This window comes from Monomorium pharaonis, chromosome 11 (assembly GCF_013373865.1).
Source record: "Monomorium pharaonis isolate MP-MQ-018 chromosome 11, ASM1337386v2, whole genome shotgun sequence".
Classification (NCBI taxonomy): domain Eukaryota; kingdom Metazoa; phylum Arthropoda; class Insecta; order Hymenoptera; family Formicidae; genus Monomorium; species Monomorium pharaonis.
Window position 1 is genome coordinate 16,092,591 of NC_050477.1, and position 20,640 is coordinate 16,113,230.

General features: G+C 30.0%; 2 protein-coding genes across 3 annotated transcripts; one reads left to right on the forward strand and one right to left on the reverse strand.

Moving 5' to 3' along the window:
• Window positions 1-2,434: 2,434 nt before the first annotated feature.
• On the forward strand, window positions 2,435-7,569 carry LOC105839890 (transcriptional protein SWT1). Its single transcript, XM_012686514.3, has 13 exons — window positions 2,435-2,582; window positions 2,651-2,878; window positions 2,991-3,537; window positions 3,629-3,799; window positions 4,042-4,295; window positions 4,480-4,722; window positions 4,811-5,032; window positions 5,120-5,353; window positions 5,430-5,619; window positions 5,734-5,852; window positions 5,919-6,076; window positions 6,785-6,922; window positions 7,214-7,569. Exons 2-13 carry the CDS (start codon window positions 2,747-2,749, stop codon window positions 7,431-7,433), a joined length of 2,628 nt encoding a protein of 875 aa, XP_012541968.1. The 5' UTR covers window positions 2,435-2,582; window positions 2,651-2,746; the 3' UTR covers window positions 7,434-7,569.
• LOC105839891 (phytanoyl-CoA dioxygenase) lies at window positions 7,529-16,866 on the reverse strand. Of its 2 annotated transcripts, none has more exons than XM_028191385.2 (5): window positions 16,705-16,866; window positions 9,198-9,335; window positions 8,812-8,925; window positions 8,555-8,705; window positions 7,529-8,407 (listed from the first exon to the last, which is right to left on the reverse strand). In XM_028191385.2, the coding sequence occupies exons 1-5, from the start codon at window positions 16,723-16,725 to the stop codon at window positions 7,989-7,991; spliced, it is 843 nt and encodes a 280-aa protein (XP_028047186.1). In that variant the 5' UTR covers window positions 16,726-16,866; the 3' UTR covers window positions 7,529-7,988. The 2 variants fall into 2 exon arrangements, with proteins under 2 accessions (XP_028047186.1, XP_012541969.1); XM_012686515.3 differs by having other exon boundaries at window positions 9,198-9,341; window positions 16,705-16,864.
• Between the last annotated feature and the right edge of the window lie 3,774 nt (window positions 16,867-20,640).

The following is a 20,640-nucleotide window of genomic DNA, read 5'->3' on the forward strand; positions in this document are numbered from 1 at the left end:
AAGAAAAAAATAACAAATTCAAGATAAAACTTTTAATTAAATTCAACCTAAGTGGTATATACTTTTGGATGGTTCAACCTAAGTATTATATACTAAGTGTGTCAAATTCAACTTAAGTAATATATCATCTACCTCATCGACACAAGTGTAAAATCTTAATGAACGATAATTAAATAGATAAGATGTTAAAAATCATTAAATAAATTATTTAACCTCCACTACACATGTCACTTGACACGAGCTGATCTGTGGCCCGAGCAACCTATGTGACCCATTATTAAATTAAAATAAAATAGCTCTCTGATTTTACATTAGTGTCAATGAGAGATGAGATGTTGTATGATGTAGATCTTCAGAAACTTGCTGTTAATTAGTATTTAAAACATATTTATTACTGAATTTTTTAATCCTTTTATTCACCGTCTTAAAAATAAAATCAATCGGGTAATTATTATTTAACAGTGTTTCTATTACAAAATTGAGATTTTTCTAATAAAATTCAGGATGTGAGAGATGAAAGACTCTATCTACCATGCCTGTAATTACCTTCTTCTGACAAGGGATGTGTTACGGACGTCCGATGCCAATTTGATTCTCCATGAAATATGTTGTTGAACACAAAAATCAAAACAACACGTATTTTTTTATGTGCGGAATTTCATGTTTAGAGGATAAAACATTTCTTAAAAAAAAGATTTTTCCCTTTCGGAGCGAATATTAGAAGTATAAAAGATTAAAAGAAATTGTAAATAAAAGTTGTACGGTTTTAAGAGTACATATTGAAGTTGTAAAGAAAAAATTTTTTAATTTCTTTTTTAACAAAATATCTCTACTTTCAAAAGAATGTTTCACCCTTTAAACATGAAATTCCGCACATAAAAAAATACATGTCTCTTTGATTTTTATATTTAACAACATATTTTATGGAGAATCAAATTGACGTTAGACGCCCGTGAAACTTTCCTTGTGAGAGAGAGATAGTACTAAAACAAATAATTTGAATACCTTCGTAAAAAAGTTGGTTTGTAAAATCAATCAAAATGTAACTTTTTGTTTTTCATTAAGATGGTAGTTTTCAAAAAATTGATTTTGTCTCCATCAATTTCCAGGGTAAATTTTAATCCCGGGTGAAGGGAATTAAAAATATATAGAATCGAAGATGTAAACGAGTAAGGACTGTTATTAAAATATCATTCACATACTGGAAATAAAAGGCAACCAAGAAACTAATTGTTTCTAGCACCTCACGTTCAAGATTCTGCATTATTATATCTGCAATGATAGGTGACAAGGGGGAACCTATTGGGGTCCCAAAATTCTGCTTACAAAATCGATTATTAAATTTAAAAAACGTATTCAGAACAAACCTAATCGCGCCTACAAACTCATATTTTATATATTGAATACATATTTTATATATGGTATATATGATCCGGTAATAATCACATCATCTCCCGTGGATTGTCAGAGCGAATTAAATTGAATGACAAAGTACATATCATGTACATACAAGCGATTTGGACGGGATGGGTGCGGGAGGGGGGCCGAACGTCCCCTTTACATTCCCCGTGTATGTGTGTGTGTGTGTGTGTGTGCGTACGAAGCATTCTCTGCACCACATAGGTTTGCGATTCTCCACGCAAAACGAGATGCTCGTAAAAATACGTATTAGACATTTGAAATTTGCGCATTTTTTGCATGGCTTTTGTTAGACAGAGGCTGTGTTTCAAAATTGCTGTCAGTACTAAAAATCTATGGTGTACGTAACAGAAACTATAAATTTTCAGTACTGACAGCAATTTTGAAACACAGCCAGAGCATGCGCTTGTGCCCAAAAAGCATGAGGATGTGACCGCTGCGCATGCTCAAGTCATTACATGTCGTCGGTATGACAGGTTTTATAACCTGATAGTCGTCAACTTTAACTGTTAATATTTCCCTTCGCGAAGCAGAGCGACGCTTTTTACTTACAGATTCGTGTTTTATGCATAAAAATACACGATATTGTTAAGTTTTAACCAAATCGGTGAGGCAACCCCTTTTCCTCCAGTATTACCCTCTTGTGTATTTCTAGAAGACATTTTTGGCACAAACAACAATGGTTAAGTAAACATCTAAACTGCTAAAACTGGTAGAAGTAACATAAACTAAAGACGTAAATTCTATACAATTGCGTAAACATAGTTGTAAACATAAGGTTTAAAAAATCAACTAATTACTGTCGATTATTCTTCTAAAGAAATAATTATTTGTGATTGGTCAGTTTTTTACTATTTACAACTATTTTTACGCAATTGTAGAATGGCCTTAAGGAACAACAAATTACAAATTACGAATGACAAATCGCGAATTCGCGAATAATGAGAGGTTTGCAACTTTGTAGTAGCGAATGACGAATCTACTCGAACATCGAACGAATCTCCACGGAGCACGAATTATACGAATCGCGAATTACGAATCGCGCATAGATGGCGTTAGTACTGCTAGCAGTGCAAAACCTACAAAATTCCTCTTTCTGCTAAATGCGCAGCCAACGATGTAGATCATGTTTACATTTATTACTTCCTTGAACATAGGCATACGTACGTATATACAAAGCACATTTTTCGACACATAAAATTGTACATTAATAAAAATGTCAACTTTTCAGCTTTGTTTTGATTGAAACTTGTTTCGAAGGACGATTGGGTGTGACGTAGTATTTGGACCTGTGACGTACCAAATTTCTCGCTGTAATCCTTTCAACATGTTAAAGCATAAACTGCCAAAGGATTGGATCATCGTGAGCTCTAAAAGTCATCCGGACAGAGTGTATTATTTCAATGTGAAAACAAATCAATCTTCGTGGAGCGTACCAACATTGAATGAGGCTGATAAAGTATATTTTACTTTGCATTTTGATTATATTTTTTGCTGTAAAACATTAAGTTTCTTCTTTATAGCCTTATTCTAATCTTCAAAATCTTAATTTCATAAAACATTTGTTTTAGAATTTTATAGAAACCTCTTCACCTAAGAAACACAAAATTGACGAAAAAGGAAAACGTGAAGCAATGACATCTAAACATAATGTTGAGAAAGAGGATACATCTTATCAACGACGTTTGGATAATAAAACCATAGAGACTCCACAAATGAAAACTGTCAGAGAGAAGGTTCTGCAGAGATCAAGTCCTAGGAATAAATCTTCCTCGATATCAGATACCTTGGATACAAGTAGTCTTAGTGTGATAGATAAGAGAAAGATCTCTTCTCCAAAAGATTCTGCTTCAAGATTAAGAAATGATAAATCAGTCACAGCTTGGGATAAAAATGATAATAAAGTAACATTTACACCACAAATGCGTGTCCTCTATGACAAAATTGAACAAAGAAATTTAAAAAAATCTAATCAAAATAAAATACTAAAAGAGGATCTTAAGAAGCAGCAAAATCTGAATGCAACAGATCAGAAATTAAAAATACAGGAAAAAAAAATGGAACACCGAGAAAGTATTGTTCAGAATAAACAACACAATAAAAATCAAAATGTTTTAAGTAAATACAAATGTATAGATTTATCTTCTAAGTATTATGTTTATATATATATATCATTATTATAGAAAATAAAATAAATTTTTGTGTTTAGAGTGGAAAAAAGAAAAAGTGGTCTTTAAGAAAAATTTAGCAAAAGAACGTATGGAGAAAATAAGAAAAAATTTAAATTGCAATGAGGAAAAAATTAAAGAAATCTGTCAAACCGATTTAGTTAGTAAAAAAAGCCCACAGAAGACAAATGGAAGATTACCTAATTTATCTAGTAGGCCTATAAAATTTTAAGTTTTATACTCTTAATAAAGTTTCAATATGGTTATTTATGGCCTGTATTCATAGTCTAGTCTTATATTTAAGATTATCTTAAAATGTTATCAACCAAGCACAGAGCTGTATTAGCACCTTAAGATATTACTTAAGATGGTCTTAAGTAAGGAAATAAGACTTAACTATAAATACTGGTCTATATTTTCTAATAACTTTATACATTACTTTATGTGTTTACAGATACCTTAGGATCAACACGTGTTTATAGAAATGTTGATGTACGACTTAAAAAATTACATAACAGAATTTTAAAAAATGCAGTATATGAAAAAAATGCTACATTAAACAATGACAAAAGTCAACAAAATCAACAAAGTAATGAATCAGTTGTTGAAAATATGACAAATGAGAAATTAATAGAACAGGCCAAACAAGAAGTTTTGTATGAGGAAATGGATTGGGAACCAATGAAAGATGAAGAAATTGCACTAGAGGTATTACCAATTTAATTAAACAAATTAAACAATTGTAACAACTTATATCAGGCAAAATTCACAATATGAATATTGCCATGAATTGTAACCCTATATTTTTAGTACTGAACATTTTTGTTTTATGTGAAAGTTACTGCGAGAATATAATTTTTAAACACGTTTTATTTTTATCTTTTTTATACAGGTAGAAGTTGTAAGAACACAAATTGGTAGAGAAAATCCTGTGGGTGATACAAACTGTATCCCAGAAAATACTGCAGAGTTGACACATCCTAACGAAATCGAATTGCAAGAAAAATGTCCACTTTACATTGTTGTTGATACAAATGTATTTCTATCAAATCTCGAAATTGTTGGAGAAGCAAGAGATGTAACATTTAAGAACTATCCACGTCCGTTTATCGTAATCCCTTGGACAGTAATACGTGTAAGTGTACTATAATGTATAGTGAAAATTTGATTGCAACTGTGAACATATTAATATGCATCTTTTTTCTTAATATTTTTTATAACAGGAATTAGATTATATTAAGGACAACAAATCGAAATATGAATTATCAATCAAAGCTAGGAAAGCGATTTCTTTCATCCATAATCAATTTTCTTCTAAACACCCACGTGTAATAGGACAAACACGAGAACAGGCAGAGAAAAATAAAGAACAGTTTTCTCTTGATTGCCCAGATGATGAGATACTTCAGTGTTGTTTACAGATCCATCAGTTAAAAAAATCAGTAGTAAGTTGTCCTCATATATGATGACTTACGACATGCATGCATATGTTAATGAACAAAAATGCTATACTGTTCTTATTTTGTATATAGGTTTTGTTATCTTTTGATAAAAATCTTTGCACTAAAGCGATGATATATAATATACGAGCATTGGGACGTAACGATCCTCTTGAAAAAATAGATAATGTAGATTGGGATAATACAGTAGACAATTATTTGAATAAAGATCGTCCTGTAGAACATTCTATTTTTAACGAAGAATTACGTTTATCAGATGATATTTTTGAGGATACAAAGTCGATTATGAAAAACTTTTTGTCAACAGTATGTATTGTGTGCTAGATTAGAGTTTTATCAATTTTCTCAAGTCTATATATTGAATGGAATATTTTCATTTTAGATCATCATGAAACAAATGTCAGAGATTTATGGAGAAGTAGAGTGGGAGGTATATGTCAAGATAAAACCACCTTGGACTATTGTAACTGCATTAAAGTGTGCTATAAAACATTGGATTGCTGCTATTAACGAATCGTTCCAAAGATGTGCTGAACATATTCTGAAAGAATTGCTTAATGCTTTTTTATCAGGTATATGTATATTTTGTACACATATATTTTGTGAAAACACACATGCGCGCAATTTAAACTTGCATATAAAACTACATTCTATAAGTTGAGCCTAATTTTGACGCTTTTTTTCAGTTGGTGGCAGAAAATTCCAAGATGTGGAATATATTTTAGAAAAATGCAGTGACTTGGTGCAATTAGTCAATATGGATAAACATTGTGATCTCATGACACATACCTTCAATACTATTACAGTAATTTTCTTATTGATTGAATATTTTATTATTATGGAAATAAATTTAAAAATAAATACTTTTTAGGAATTAAAAAAAAAGTGTACAAAATATACCACTGATATGGAACATAAAAAATTACATGAGAAAATAGGCATGGCTGAAAATGTCCAAGAACAAGAAATGAGAGCAGAAAAAGTATTCGAGTGCTTCCAACACATCTTTAATTACGCGCGTAATTTTTGGTGAGATTTTATATATATATATATATATATACATGTGCGTGCGTGTGTGCGCGTATGTGCATTATAATATTGGGTGCTTTTATAGCAACCGAACATAATCATACGTTGTGTGACACAGTATTATACTTGAAACACCGTTTAGCTTTTTTATTTCACTTTTTTATTTCAACATAACATTTTACTTTAAAAAGTATAATGTTAGTATCCATGGAATACGGAAGTCATACTATTATAGTCATAAGGATATTATTTGTTACTAGATATAAGAATATCATAAAGATATTTTATATGTAATTATAGTACGTAATTATAATATATATATATATATATATATATATATATATATATATATATATATATATATATACTGAGAAGTAAAGTGATAAAGAGCTTGATGCTATTATGACCCTGTTTTATCTAGGGAGTACTATAAAACGCACATATAATATTTTAGCTGTGTATGATTATGTTGACTTATATGTCACAATTGGAAAGCACTAGGTCGTACAATGTGTTACACAGTGTTGCTTGTGTTTGTTGTTGGTAAATACTAATAATTACACACATGTGCCCACACACGTACAAAATTTATTATTATTGTTGTATAATGTAATGCAAATGTAATACATATTTATTAAAATATTACATTACCATTACTTTTTGTAATCTTTATATTTTTTAAAATATATTATTTTTATTTCATAATAGTGCTTTGGCATGCAGTAATGCAGGAATAGCATGTCCCTATACCTTCGAATCTAATTTATCTCTATCACCAGCATATATACAACTTATGCAATCAGAAATTACCAGAAAAATGACTGATTTGACACAGAATCTAAATAAGTAAGTTATGTTTTAATAAAATTAATCTATTGAGATTGATAATATACAGATTAAAAATTGTTTATACAATGCTTGCATTTGGCGGTAGGCCGGGCAAATTCGGCTATCTTTATAAATGAATAACTTGTTATAATTATTGCGAAAACTGCAAAACAAATAGAGGACTTTTCTATTCAGTTTAGTCTATTCTACCTTTATGTAAGCGCTGTGTCAAAAATTTTTAGTCATCTGTATAGTTTATCACATCAAACTTATTATATTGCACGTTATGCAATATTTTTTTGTAATTAGGTTACTGGTGCAGGCTGAAAATTCTTTAAAATATCAGGCATTGCTTACTTTACAACAAAATTTAAATACATTTATGCCTGATACAGAGAGAGTAACATTTGATGTGACACCTTTGGATGTATATTATTGTGTCAAATTAAAAGAAGAACTATTAAAGGCTGGCTTAAAACAGCTACAAGATTTAACATCATATTTCTGCGGACTGGCTACTCGTATATAATTCTATGACATAAAAATATATAGAATTTATGTATTTTGTAATTTATATTTTTGATATTCGACATGAATATGCTTACAGAAATGTACATAAATTTCTTGTGTTAAATAATGTTTATTTATAACGAAAAATATAAAAATTATCTATAAAGATGATTGTGATATCAATAGTATCAATGAAAATTATTGTGATTTTATTTGTGATTAACAATATTATAGAATATCTTTTACTAATTGTCAAAATTGTCTTTTCCCAACAAAAATTAATTGTGTATCGGCATTAATTTATATTTATACATTAATAAATTTATTAATAAATACATTAATATATTAATAAAATATATTAAATATATTAATAAAAATACGAGTTTTCTAAAAAATTTGCATATGTAATGTTTTCATTGGTGCTATAGGTATTTGTAATTATGTAAATTACGTACTTGATTTTTTTATTTAATTGTATGGACTGAAGTTATTTTTTGTACAGTGAAAAAAGAAATATAAAGAATTAAATTGTGAAATAAACACAATAATTCTTAACACAATTAATACAATACACTCAATTTTTATAAAGATTCGGAAAACCTTCAACAGGTGGTTGAAGCCAATTTTCTTTCGAGTAAGATACATGTTTTGTCTCAATCACGTGAAAAGTGTAAGCGTGTCTCGATGATTTACTTTTATTTGGATAAGAAAAGTGGACCACTTGGCCGTGGATAAGAATGCAAGTCCCTTTGCGTACTGGCACTGGTCTGAAATTACTTAATGGGTAGCAGGGTGCCGCTCTGTCGAAAATTAATAATTCTTGAGAATTTGGATCTTTGTTTCTTATATAACGCCGATGCACTCCGCTTTGATGAGAACCCGGAGCGATCCATAGACACCCGTTCTCAGTTGTTGCATCTTCAAGTGCGATCCAGAAACCCACGAGTTTCACTGGGTCAACATATAAATACGATACATCTTGATGCATCGTAACTACAAAAAAATAACAATGATTTTACATTCGGGTATCGTGCAGTTGTTGCGTTCTGTATGTTTATTTGTGTTATATCATATAAACACTCATGTAATGAGGTATATTTATGTAATTCGAGAATTATAACTCAAGAATTGTTTAATTACCTTCCGAGCCTATTCCAGGATTTTTGTATATGTACATTGATTGACATACCACTGGTTCCTCGTACTCTAATTGAAAAGCAACTTCTTTTACTCTTTCGTCAAATGTGTATTTTTTGAAAGTAGGGTGTAACCAATGAAGAGCATGACCTACCTGGAAATTATAAGAAGTTATATATAATAAAATAATTGAAATTATTTCAAAATGCATTTGCGGAAATTAATTTAATTATAGGACCGGCTCTTTTAAGATACATTACTTTATTTAATGATACTCTTGGATGAACCTTCAATTTTCCGTCTGCTGTTAGAGCTTCAGTCTCGAAAAAAACACTTATTTTATTAGCGCTATCCAAAAAATATTTGTCCTTATTCTGAAACAAGATAGATATATTTTCTGAAACAGAATAGTAACGAGTTTCATTATAAGCACATTTACAAAAAGATTAATTAGATCTCAAAATTAATGAAAATATGTAATTTTGTTTTATAAAATTTATTTGTTTATCTATTTTTCCTAGTAAAAGTCATTTTTAAGTATTTATAAGGAACGTTACCTTCAATTAATTTTAAATCATCCAATGAATAAAATGTTTTATGCTTTTAAGTTTCACAATTGCTTATATTCCTGTATATGCCATATTACCTGTTGTAACTGTATCGTATCGAATACTTTCCGTTCCGACTCAGGTGGCAACTTATTTGTAAACTCTTCTCCGCAAGTTCTTAATTCTTCGATTTCTTCTGGTTGAAAGAAATCTTCCAAAACGACGTAGCCATTTGTCTGAAACTTGATTTAATTACACAGTTATAATATACACAATATTTTGTAATTTATACACACACATACACACAAACTTAATAAAATAAATGTTTTAAAGTATCATATCTTTTTTGAATCACAAGTTCGAAAAGAGCTAAAAGAAGATAATGCAAAGTTTTTCTGTTATATATTATAAGTATTTATAAATAAAAAGAATTATATGAAAAGAAATATAATGCTTAAAAATATAACGATATATTCATTTCCAGAATAATTTACAATTCTTTTAGGTTTCATTACTTAAATATTATTAATACTTAATATGCATCTTTGAACAATGATGTTCGGCGCATATCTTTTTATAAAAATATCTTGCCGGTTAATTTAATTTAATTAATATAACGTTTATTAAAATATTTTATAATTTTTCTAAAACAAATGACACAACCAAATACTTTCTAGACACGTTAAAGTATACGCAAAAGACATTTAATAATTTTGTAATACTTGTAAATGTAATGAAAATTAATATATGATAATTACGATCTACAATGTTTAATAAAGGTCTAAAAAAAATGTATTAAGTCGTAACGTTACGATCAGTGCTTAGTAAAATTTGGATGAATCCTCAGGAATATACCGAATCGCTTATTCGATTTATTGCCGGGATAAGATAAGGATAAAGGCTCAAGGTTCAAAGAAATTTCCGGTCATGTTTGATCATCTGACCGATCAGTCGTAGTTTCGTCTCATCGTGATGTTTGTGATAGACTGCAATTTTATAAATAGACTGCGGCCGATAAAGACACCTAAGAATAACCACGGGCATTGCCTGTTTCAAAGGGCAAACGGACGTTTAGAGTTTATTCTGCATTTTTTTTTGTTTATGCCCCATTGTATTCCATGCCTAACGCATTAGCGTCGATCACGCAATTATATTGCGTATATTATTCTTTAAGAAAGCGGCAAATTGTTTTGTTAAGCTCGACCCGTTTTACATGTTAAACATTAATCCGCAACGTTAAAATATTTTTCACATCGACTGAATACGTTCGTGAAAAAATTTTGTTTTTTAAAATTATTTATATCTTAATCAATTTATTTTCCTATTTGGCACGTTTATTTATATAGTTTTAAAAACATTTTTCCTAAATAATTATAATCGGAGCTCTATCGCTATTATATTTTTTTATGTTATGCATAATAATTTTTGTTCAATTACCAGAAATTAATATCAGTGCGAATTATTATCAAGTATGGATGACAATATCATTAACGCTTATAGTCTAAATAAATGTATAAATAAAATGTTTGCGCAACGCATATCGTGTATATCGTAGTTTTGTGATTCATCTATTGAAATATATATATATATATATATATATATATATATATATATAATATAAACTATACATATTACAATTTTGCATGTGCTTAGTTGGCAAGCTTTACCACAGACAAGTGTGCGTTATCTCATATACAAGTGCGAGTTATCTCACATACAAGTGCGCATCGAAACGAACGTCCCGGAATTGTAAAACGCCGTTAAACGAAACGTCACCTCGAGCGGCATTTAATTCGCGGAACAATTTTACGAGGAGAGCAATTCCCCGAGAGAAACCGATATACATATGTGAAACCGTATGTCTGTTTGAATCCTCTTGGCGCGCAATCGCTAATCGCTTGATTTACGATCGTAGTTTCGGGGGGGGGGGGGGGGCTGACAAAGTTGCCAAGAAAAAAAGAGTCGCATCCGCGAAAATCCCCAAAACTCGTATGTTCCGAAGTGGAACGTCTCCGGTATATGTTACATATACCGCGTTCGGGAAAAGGGTGCGCCGCGAGCGCGCGGTATTTTTAGTGTTCGAAATAGCGACGGAAAATATCGACGGTCGTAAACATCGCCGAAAGTCATGTCTCGCGTTCGTAGGAAGTCCCATGCTCGTCATTCGATCGAAAACTACGGCATCCTACTCGCACGGTGACGGCTCGGAAACGCTTCGCCATAAAGAAGACGTGCGCCGCAGCGCGACGCGAAGAACCCGTGGATATCACGCACCACCCCCGTCCCCGCTAGCTATGGCTCTGGCTTCGAAAAATCGCAATTTATGTGCGCAATTTTTACGTTTCAATTGCAACGAAACGCATTGCACTGCCGCAATAATGCATTTCCTGCGATAAAGGAGAAATATTGCTCGACGCGCAGTAGCAATTTTATTTTATTTAAGACAATGATATCTGCAATCTTCTCTTCTGCTTTGCGCATTGCCCTCTGTAATCTTCGAATTGTTATAGTTGCTAACAAAGAGATATTTCATATTGATCTTTTTAATGACAGTCGTATATCAATTACTTTTTTCTTGAAATAATAATTAATAATAAAGATGTGAGAGAAAGGATAGACTTATACTATTTATCGTATTTATTTTTAATATATATAATGTATTGTCAGTCTTCTAATATTTGTGTTAAATATATATTATGTATATACAAATGTATTTGACGTTTTTCTAATATATGTGTTATATTTATACAAATGTATTTCCACTCACGTATTTAACTTATTTATTTTTGTCAACATATTTTGTCTTTATATTTTTTGGTTTTATTTAACTAAAATATTTGATCAAAAGTGATGATTCAAAAATTGTGTAGGCATCCTTATATTTGTATCATATCTTCCTGTACTTAAATGCCAGATAAGGATATGCGCGCGATAAACAATAATTCTAACACGTGTCTTATGGAGTAATCATTATCTATGTAATGCTTGCATTTATCTGGTCTTTAAGAAACAAGGAAAGATATGGGGACAACAGGAAGATATAAAAAACAACAAAAGCAGACACGCCTGCATAATTTTAAATCATCATTTTCCATCAGGTATTCCAGTTTGGGCAGTAAATATAAAGACAAAATGTGTCAATAAATATAAATAAGTGAGTGGAATTATACAAAACATGTATATAATACAAATATATTTAATGTAAGTGCATAAGTGTAAATATATATGTACATATTTTATTTATTTTACACTCTAAGAGTCACAATTTTAATGAAACCAGATTGAAAGAAATTCGCAAACATAACTCGACAAAGTAATAAAATTAATTGTTACTTTCTTTTGTTTAAAATATGTTTAAAATATATTTTGATTATGATTTTCGGATTCAACAAATGTAATTGAATAAAAAAAAAAGATAAATTTAATGATCCCTGCATGCTCCTCAAATCACCTGAAATTTAACAAATTCTCTTTTAACAAGGGCTATAAAATTGCCATAATATTTTACATTTTATTCATTTTATTATATTGTCAAATAGTAAAAATTTTACTTGTTATAACTTGGTTAGAATTAAAAGATTAAGCTGACAATTTCAATTTGGAATTTTCCTTTAGTTCGTTACAGTTTCCTAGAAAAATAGTTTCGATTATAATGATAAAACATTTTACCAAGTTAAATAAAATTAAAGAAAATTGTCGTTTAAAAATGTCAAATTATTACATGTAATGAACGGATTACTAGTTATTCTTCAAATATATCTAATGAGATATGGTATATGTATGCGTGCATGCGTGTGTGTGCGTGTGTTTACATGTATAATATTATTTGTCTACAAGTATAAAGATAAATATAAATTAATTTTATTATTTTATATAAATATCTCTCTGGTATAAAAGAAAACGTATATATCTTTTTTTAAATTAAATATTATTTATAAAATAATAAAAATTAATTAATTTTATGTGCACACACACACACATTAATTGATTTTTACAATGTCGATTCTTTTCTATAGATAGTTTGAAAGCTTAAAAATTTTAAGGCCGTGGATACAAGTATGTCACGAATGAATTCGATAGCCAAACTCGCGCGAAAATACCGCGTGCATTAACACAAAGTTATGCGTGTGAAGTGCATCCTAAAAATAGCATATGGCCAGCGGTTGACAGGTGGGTGGTTGGGCTACGTCATCTCCTCTTCCCCCCCTTGTTATGGACGTCGCTTTTTCTGGAATTTTATCTCTGTATATATGAATGACTCAAGCCGCTCACGAAATCCGGTGAATCGCGTGGATAGGAATAGAATAGAAACACGGGATGAGAGAGGGAACGTTCGTGGGATCGTGAACGCTCATCCGTCGTCCGCCCTCGTCTCGTAGCGTGATTGTGAAGGATCAAGGACGCCCTCGTTATTTCGGCTTAATTTGAGTGCCGGATCCAGAGAGTGAGGCTAAACTAAAGGCCCTCCGATTTCTTCCCATGTTTCGTACCGAAATGAGAAAGAGAAAGGATTTTTTTTTTTTAATATTGGGGAGTGAAATACTAATTCTGCGAAATGTGGAGAATTATTTCAACCGGTTGACAACTCTTGAAAAAATAATCGATAATTATCGAGCAATGTAATTACCATCTGTGTTGTAAACAACGCTTGATTAAGCCCTACGACTAAAATCGTGTCGAGAATGATAAATGACATAGATTAATGTTAGGTCATAGATCAGCGATTAGGATGCTTCACGCGATAAATTATTATTGGCGATGGATTTTACTGTAAACATATTTCTTCCTTCATTTAGAAATAAAACGTTTTCTCTCTTTTGTACGATTCCTTGAAACCTTATTAAAATCGTTTTCTACAAATCGCATTTCTGGAAGAATATCGTCACGATAAAACAAAACTATTGTCATTAAGCTTTTAGATTCTCCTTCTCTTTACATATAGAAAATGTTATAACTAAAAGCGTGAAGATAAAGACTTCACGATATCTTAACGAACATGAACATTCATTTCTGTTCTTAATTATGCGAATATCATCAAATTCACATCATAATGAAATAAGCGCACAAAATGTTAGATAACTGCATTTTGCTAATTTTACACTTTTTAGACAGCATTTATTATCTTTTCTCTCTTTTATTTAGAGCTACCTTAAAATGCTTCTAAAATCTTATTTTAGAATATTCAAAATTATAAGATCTTTTCTATTTTCTACAACTTTTAACATTTTTTGATATCCAAAGTATGTTCAAAGGCACTATTTAATTATTTGAAATACATATAGATCTCTTTGTGTGATAAAATACGTTTATCATATAACGTATCAAAAATAAAAAAAACTGAGTAATTTTTTTACTCAAACATATAATTTTTCTGTTGATACATAAAAAATACAGTGATACAGTTGCCCCCTTGGTTACTTTTGTCAAACTCTAAAAATAACTCAAATTTTCACAGTGTGTCAGCAGAAATCTATCTAGGATCATAATGGTCAAGCGATAACAAAGTTTTCTCACGAAATTTTTAACCTCTCCGATTATAGTTTTTAAATTTTGTTATGTAAAAAGTAGTAATTTATATAATTTTTAATTTCGTTATGTATAAAGTAATTAATAAATATTTCTTGCAAATGCAGGAAATTTAATTCCAAAATTTTTCAGAACAGTTACGTAAATAACAATTATACATATAAACCGTGAGAAAAACAAAATTTACTACTATTTTGTAATTAGACACATGTATATAATTATTTAATTGTTTAGCTTTCTTTTATCTTTATGTTATAGATTTCTGTAATAAAAATATCCACAGTAATACAATTTCCACAAAGAATAATTTTATAGTTTATAATATTTTCCTTTTAACGTACATATATTCATATGTGTTTTATTTTTAGATGTACAGATGTTTGAAAACAAAGAAGTTTATATTATTTAAATAACAAAGTATAATGATACTTGATAAAATGTAGAAAACAATAAAAAAATTTGCTTAAAAATATCTAGATATTTAAAAAAATTTCATTGTAACTTCATCTTTTTGTCGCTATATAAATTGCTGATATATTAATTTTTATTGCTGTAAAAGAACTAGAAAAGAAAAAAGAGACAGAAAAATTTAAACTAGAGTTATTCATTAAAATAATATATATGACATATGTATGTAATTTTAATTAAAATAATGTATATAATATTGTTTTACAATAGGTGACGCATAAAAATATAATCATAATAATGTTAAATAAATAATAGTGAATATATGACAAAATTAAAAATAAAATTAAGACGGAAATTTTGTCAGTGAAAGTCGTCAGCGAATTGATGTTACTACGTTTCGATAAACTGATAGACTGACCTCCGAACTAATCTTTCGGTCGATTATGACAGTCGTATGGCATGAACCCTAGTGACGTTGTTAGTTAAACGACTACATTGTGTACCCTCGTTTCTCGGTTCGTTGATGCAACCATATATAGGGGCTCGTTATATCGTCGAGAATTTCAATCGTGCGACTCTCTTTGAGAATATCAGTTCCAGAGTATCAAGAAAATTAAAGTCTACATCTCATTCTTTGTAAAAAAACACGTTATGTATAAATTCCTTGTTATATGGAATTAATAGCTTTGTTTAGGATTTTTGTGAATATGAAATTTTGTTTACATAAATATGAATTTCTATCTGTTCTATATATGTTTAGAGTAATTGATTAAATTTAATAGAAATAAGATAGAATATATAATTTGTATATTAAATAAATGTTAAACAATTAAATAAATTAACAATTAAACAATAAACAATTAAATAAATAAAAAAAGATAAAACGAAAAAATTTTTTATTGTTCCAAATATTTTTTTTTAAATACAAGAGAGAAAAAGAAAGCACTCAATTTAAACATATATATAGTTCTAAATATAATGAATGACTCAATTTTTACTAAAAGTAAATACACTATGTTACAGGAAAATAAAGAAACGTAATTTTGCTGTAAATAAATTAAAAAATTTAATGTTTGTGTATATTTTTACTGCAATATAAAGTACTTTATATTTTGTTAATATTTTATTATTATTATTAATTTCTCTCTCTTTCTCTTTTATCATTAAATGTATTTTCTTGACTCTTTTATCATAAAATTATCATAAAATAATAATAAATATATATTTAAAGCATATACATTAACAGAAAAAACACTTGATTAAAATAAATAGTTATTTGAATAACAATTTATAACTAATAACAAATTTTGCAAAAAAATAAATAATACAAAAAATAATTTAGAAAATGTTATTTGTTTGAAATCAATATTAATTTTTATGAAATATGTTATTAGTACGATTTAAATAACTATTTATTCAAATCAAGTGTTTTTTTCTGTCAGTGTACGCTTAAAGCATTTATCGTCCCGTTACACTGTTGAAAATAATTATGTGATCAATTATCTCGAGAAAAAATGATACATTCTATTGATTTTGGTTAAATTAACCACGTTATCGATCGAATTCACGATCACCGACCACGTGTCGGCCATGAATCTCCTTTCATTATATTAGAAGGCGATACGGAAAAACGGTTTTCACAACTATTTTTTTATTACTATTGATATTCACCTGAGTGCGAATGTCCTTCATTTTGTATTATTGCAGTAATGTCTCGCGGAATTTTTGAACCTGTGCGTCACGAACACGAGGCAGAGTGAGCCCGGAACACGTCCGCGACCGAGTGCTCGCACCAAATGACTAGGTGAGCCCGTGGATATAGCCCGAACTGCTCGAAGTCTAAGTCGAGTCAGCGGCTCCGACTTGTGCGAGACGAGCGAAGCGAGAGTCGCGTCGTGTCCCGTCGGGCTGCCGACGAAGGAACATTCGCATCTCTGATTTCCAAATTCATTCAAAAACCGATCACCTGACGAGAGTTAAGAGAGGCGATTAATGTTACAAACATTTATCGCACGCATTCGCGATGCGTCATTCAGACAACATGTATCTTATGCGCGACGAAGTGCAATCTTTAACGAAGAAGATAACCACATGCTAAGAAGTGAAGTTAATTATTCGTTAATTAGCTTGTGCAAAGTTAATTATTCGTCACGCATTATTTCTGCTAATATTACGTTCACGAGTCAAATCCAAATTAATCTCGAAGTGACTTTGGAACTTTCAAGATATTATAGAAAAAAAGGAAGATTCGTTTAACTTTGTTTCTCAAACAGTTTTCTCTATTAATATGCTAAATAAATTTGATACGTTTATTTTTTAATTAATGTTGAGAATAAAATAATTGTAATTATCGTAAGTATTAACTGTAAATAAAATTACTTACGAAATAAGATTCACATGTACATATACACTTACATAATTTTTACAATAATTAAAATAATTATATTAAAATTTATCATCGTTATTAAAATGAGGTGACATGGGGCACAGTCATATAATAAATTATTAAGATAAATGGTTAAAACATGCGGGGGGTAATGTGCTTCCATTATTCTTTCTTTAATCTTAATTAGACGCACACATACACACACACACACACACACACACACACACGATATAATAATCCAGGTAATAAACGTAGCATTATCGGTGTTTTGTATATTTTGTAAGCTTTCGCTTATGTCCGTTTATAAGCTCGTTTTAGTTTCAGCACGATATCCTTTTCGGTCGATGCTTATAGTCAATCAATCAGACACTCGGCTAATTGTAATAAACATTTAGAAAATAAAGTTTCAAGAGTCAATTTTTACTCAAAATCAACGCATTTTAAAAATACCTTCTTTAGAGAGCAAAATTGATCGTTGTCATAGAATAAATAAATGTTATCTTTAATCATTCATCTTTTATTTTTATTTTTTTTAAATTAATCAAATTATTTTAATATAAATAAGAGAAAAAAAAAGAAAAAAAGGGGAATATTTTTTTTTATAGAATTAGAAAAATAAAATAATTGGAAAGATAAGAACACTATTATTTTCAGACTAATTTTCTCTATTATATTATCTTTTATTCTATTAAGACGAATAATCGGCATAATAATTCATGTGCCATCCACGTTCCACCATCCATTCGACAATGTAGAAACACCAAATTAACGGTGAATAATTTCGAGCACTTCGCTTGCGTGGGCTCGCTAATTTACACGAGTAGACGACGCGGATTTATTAAAGCAGAGTTTCTTTAAATTCCAAAGAAAATTTTCTTTCCGGGAGCGCAGAAATTTACGTTCTATTTTCACGCGTGTCTAGCCTTAATAAATAATATACATCTAGGTTTATCCACAAATTGGTCGTATGCTCTTAATCTGTCTACAAAAGAAGTCTTTTTATTACGTTTATTTTTTATTATTTCTTTTTGTTCTCCTTCTTTGATCTTTTAAAGAAAATTCATGAACTTGATGTGTGCTTTTATAAAATAAATGTTATTATTATATAACATTTTTCGTTCAAAAAAGGATGAAATTGTTGCTTCTTGAAGCACAAAGTATAAAAAGTTTCTTAGCAAATTAGATTCATAAATTAATTATTTAAAGATAATTATTGGATTAGATGTATGTACATTTATTAAAGATAAATAAACAAAATAATAATTAATACAAACAAATTTGCACAATGCAAAAATGAGTAAATTATTTCTAATAAATCTTTTACTTCGATCACATTAGAGTAATTGAGAAAAAAACCGGTAAGCGTCTAGAAAGTGTAGGATATACGTATATATTATCAATTAATTGTTTTCGTCTGAAAGATCGGGAAAGATCGCTATCTATGTTACTATTATCAATAACTTATTATCAATATCTGCTTAGTTTTTTAACAGCCTGATAGGTCCATCCACGAGACCCCATAGCAATGAAATAGCGCGTGTTTGACTTATTCGTAAGATTCCTGCTTTACGATTCGTATTTTGACTGAGATTAAAGTCTGTCATTGTTGACGGGAATATAGTTTAGTGGATATTCAGGAGCACTATACGTGAGAGTGCCATTTGACTAAGAGCCAAGCCGGTTTCTGTTGACTCTGTTTCTTTTTATACCGTACGGTTTAGCTACGACATTATTGCGCTATTACTGCCGGGTGTTGAGCATTGTTGGAACAGTTTGGCGGGGAGAGAAAAGGTAACTCCGGCAAATGAGACCGTTGTCCACCGGTCCGGTACGTACGGTAACTTGGTCCGCTTGTCGGATGAAAATCCGGATAACTTCGTCGTGTGTGCACGTTTGTGCAGTATAACATCTTGGTTCGCTGCCAGGTATGTACTCTTCTCAGCCTTAACTCGACTCGAATTAATTGTAGCCGCCGCTCCGCGTCGTAAACATTTGCCGTCGAGAGAGGAGCGGAGTATGGCATTAATTGCTCGTATGTTCACATATGTATTTGTATAGCGAATCGTGTTGCACGTGCTTACCGATCGTATACGACAAGCGAAAGCGGAAGGCGGACGTGCCTTCAAACACATGTAACATTAAGGAAATGAGATAAACATTATTGGAATCTGACCGATCCATAAATAATTTTTACTACCTTTTATATCTTTTATTTTTAGTATAATAATAATCAAGATAAGTTGTATTTTTCTAGAAAAATATACTCACACGCTTATTCATTTTTATAACACTTTTATTATTATACTGCTTTTATTGTTATTGTTATACCTTTCGTACTTTAGCTCTGTAATTTTTGGACTCATAAATAAGAGGCACATATAATTAGATGATCAAATAAGAAAAAAAAAATTATACATACAAATGTTTATAAATACAAGCAAACCTAAATTACGGTTGGGTAGTAACTAGTTAAAAAGTTGAAAAGTTAATAATATAAGGATAAAAAGTTGATAACTTTTAACTTTTTTTAGTTATTTAGTTAATTTTAAATTTAATAACCCTTATAAAAATTTTTTACCGTTTTTAAACTGCAAGGACGGTCAGTTTGAGTAGTAAAAACGTACATTTTGTTCAATGAGTACGACCCGTTTTTGGAGCGCAAAGTAGCCCTTTTGCTTAAAACGAGTGATTAAAGCGGATTGCATATGAGTATATCCGAGTAGTAACAACGCATTCTTACGAGTATTTTTGAGTGCTAAATATGTATTGTGTGTAAAATCAAGCGAAATCCGCGAATATTTTCTTGTGAGTAAAAAAGGAACGTACTGACGTATTGTCACTCAACAACTGAAAAATGAGTATTGAAAACGGACAACCTACTTTGTCCCTCATTCTTGTGAATAAAAAAAAGGAACGTATTAACGTGCTGCCACTCATCGATTGAAAAATGAATATTAAAAACGGATAATCTACTCAAAAATACTCATACGCATACTCGCGTATATTCATCATGTTTTTTTGCAGTAGACTGTGCGTGCTTGAGAGTGCAAGAAACGGACATGAAAATAATAAAACGGGCTAAAAACGGGCTGAAAATGATTTATATGAGGTGTAAAAGCAATGAAATATTTTTGTAAGGGAAAATAAATAAAAATGATTTAATTTTTAAAATTAGTTACTGGATAACTTCAAGATTTAATTCAAGATTTATAATACTTCTG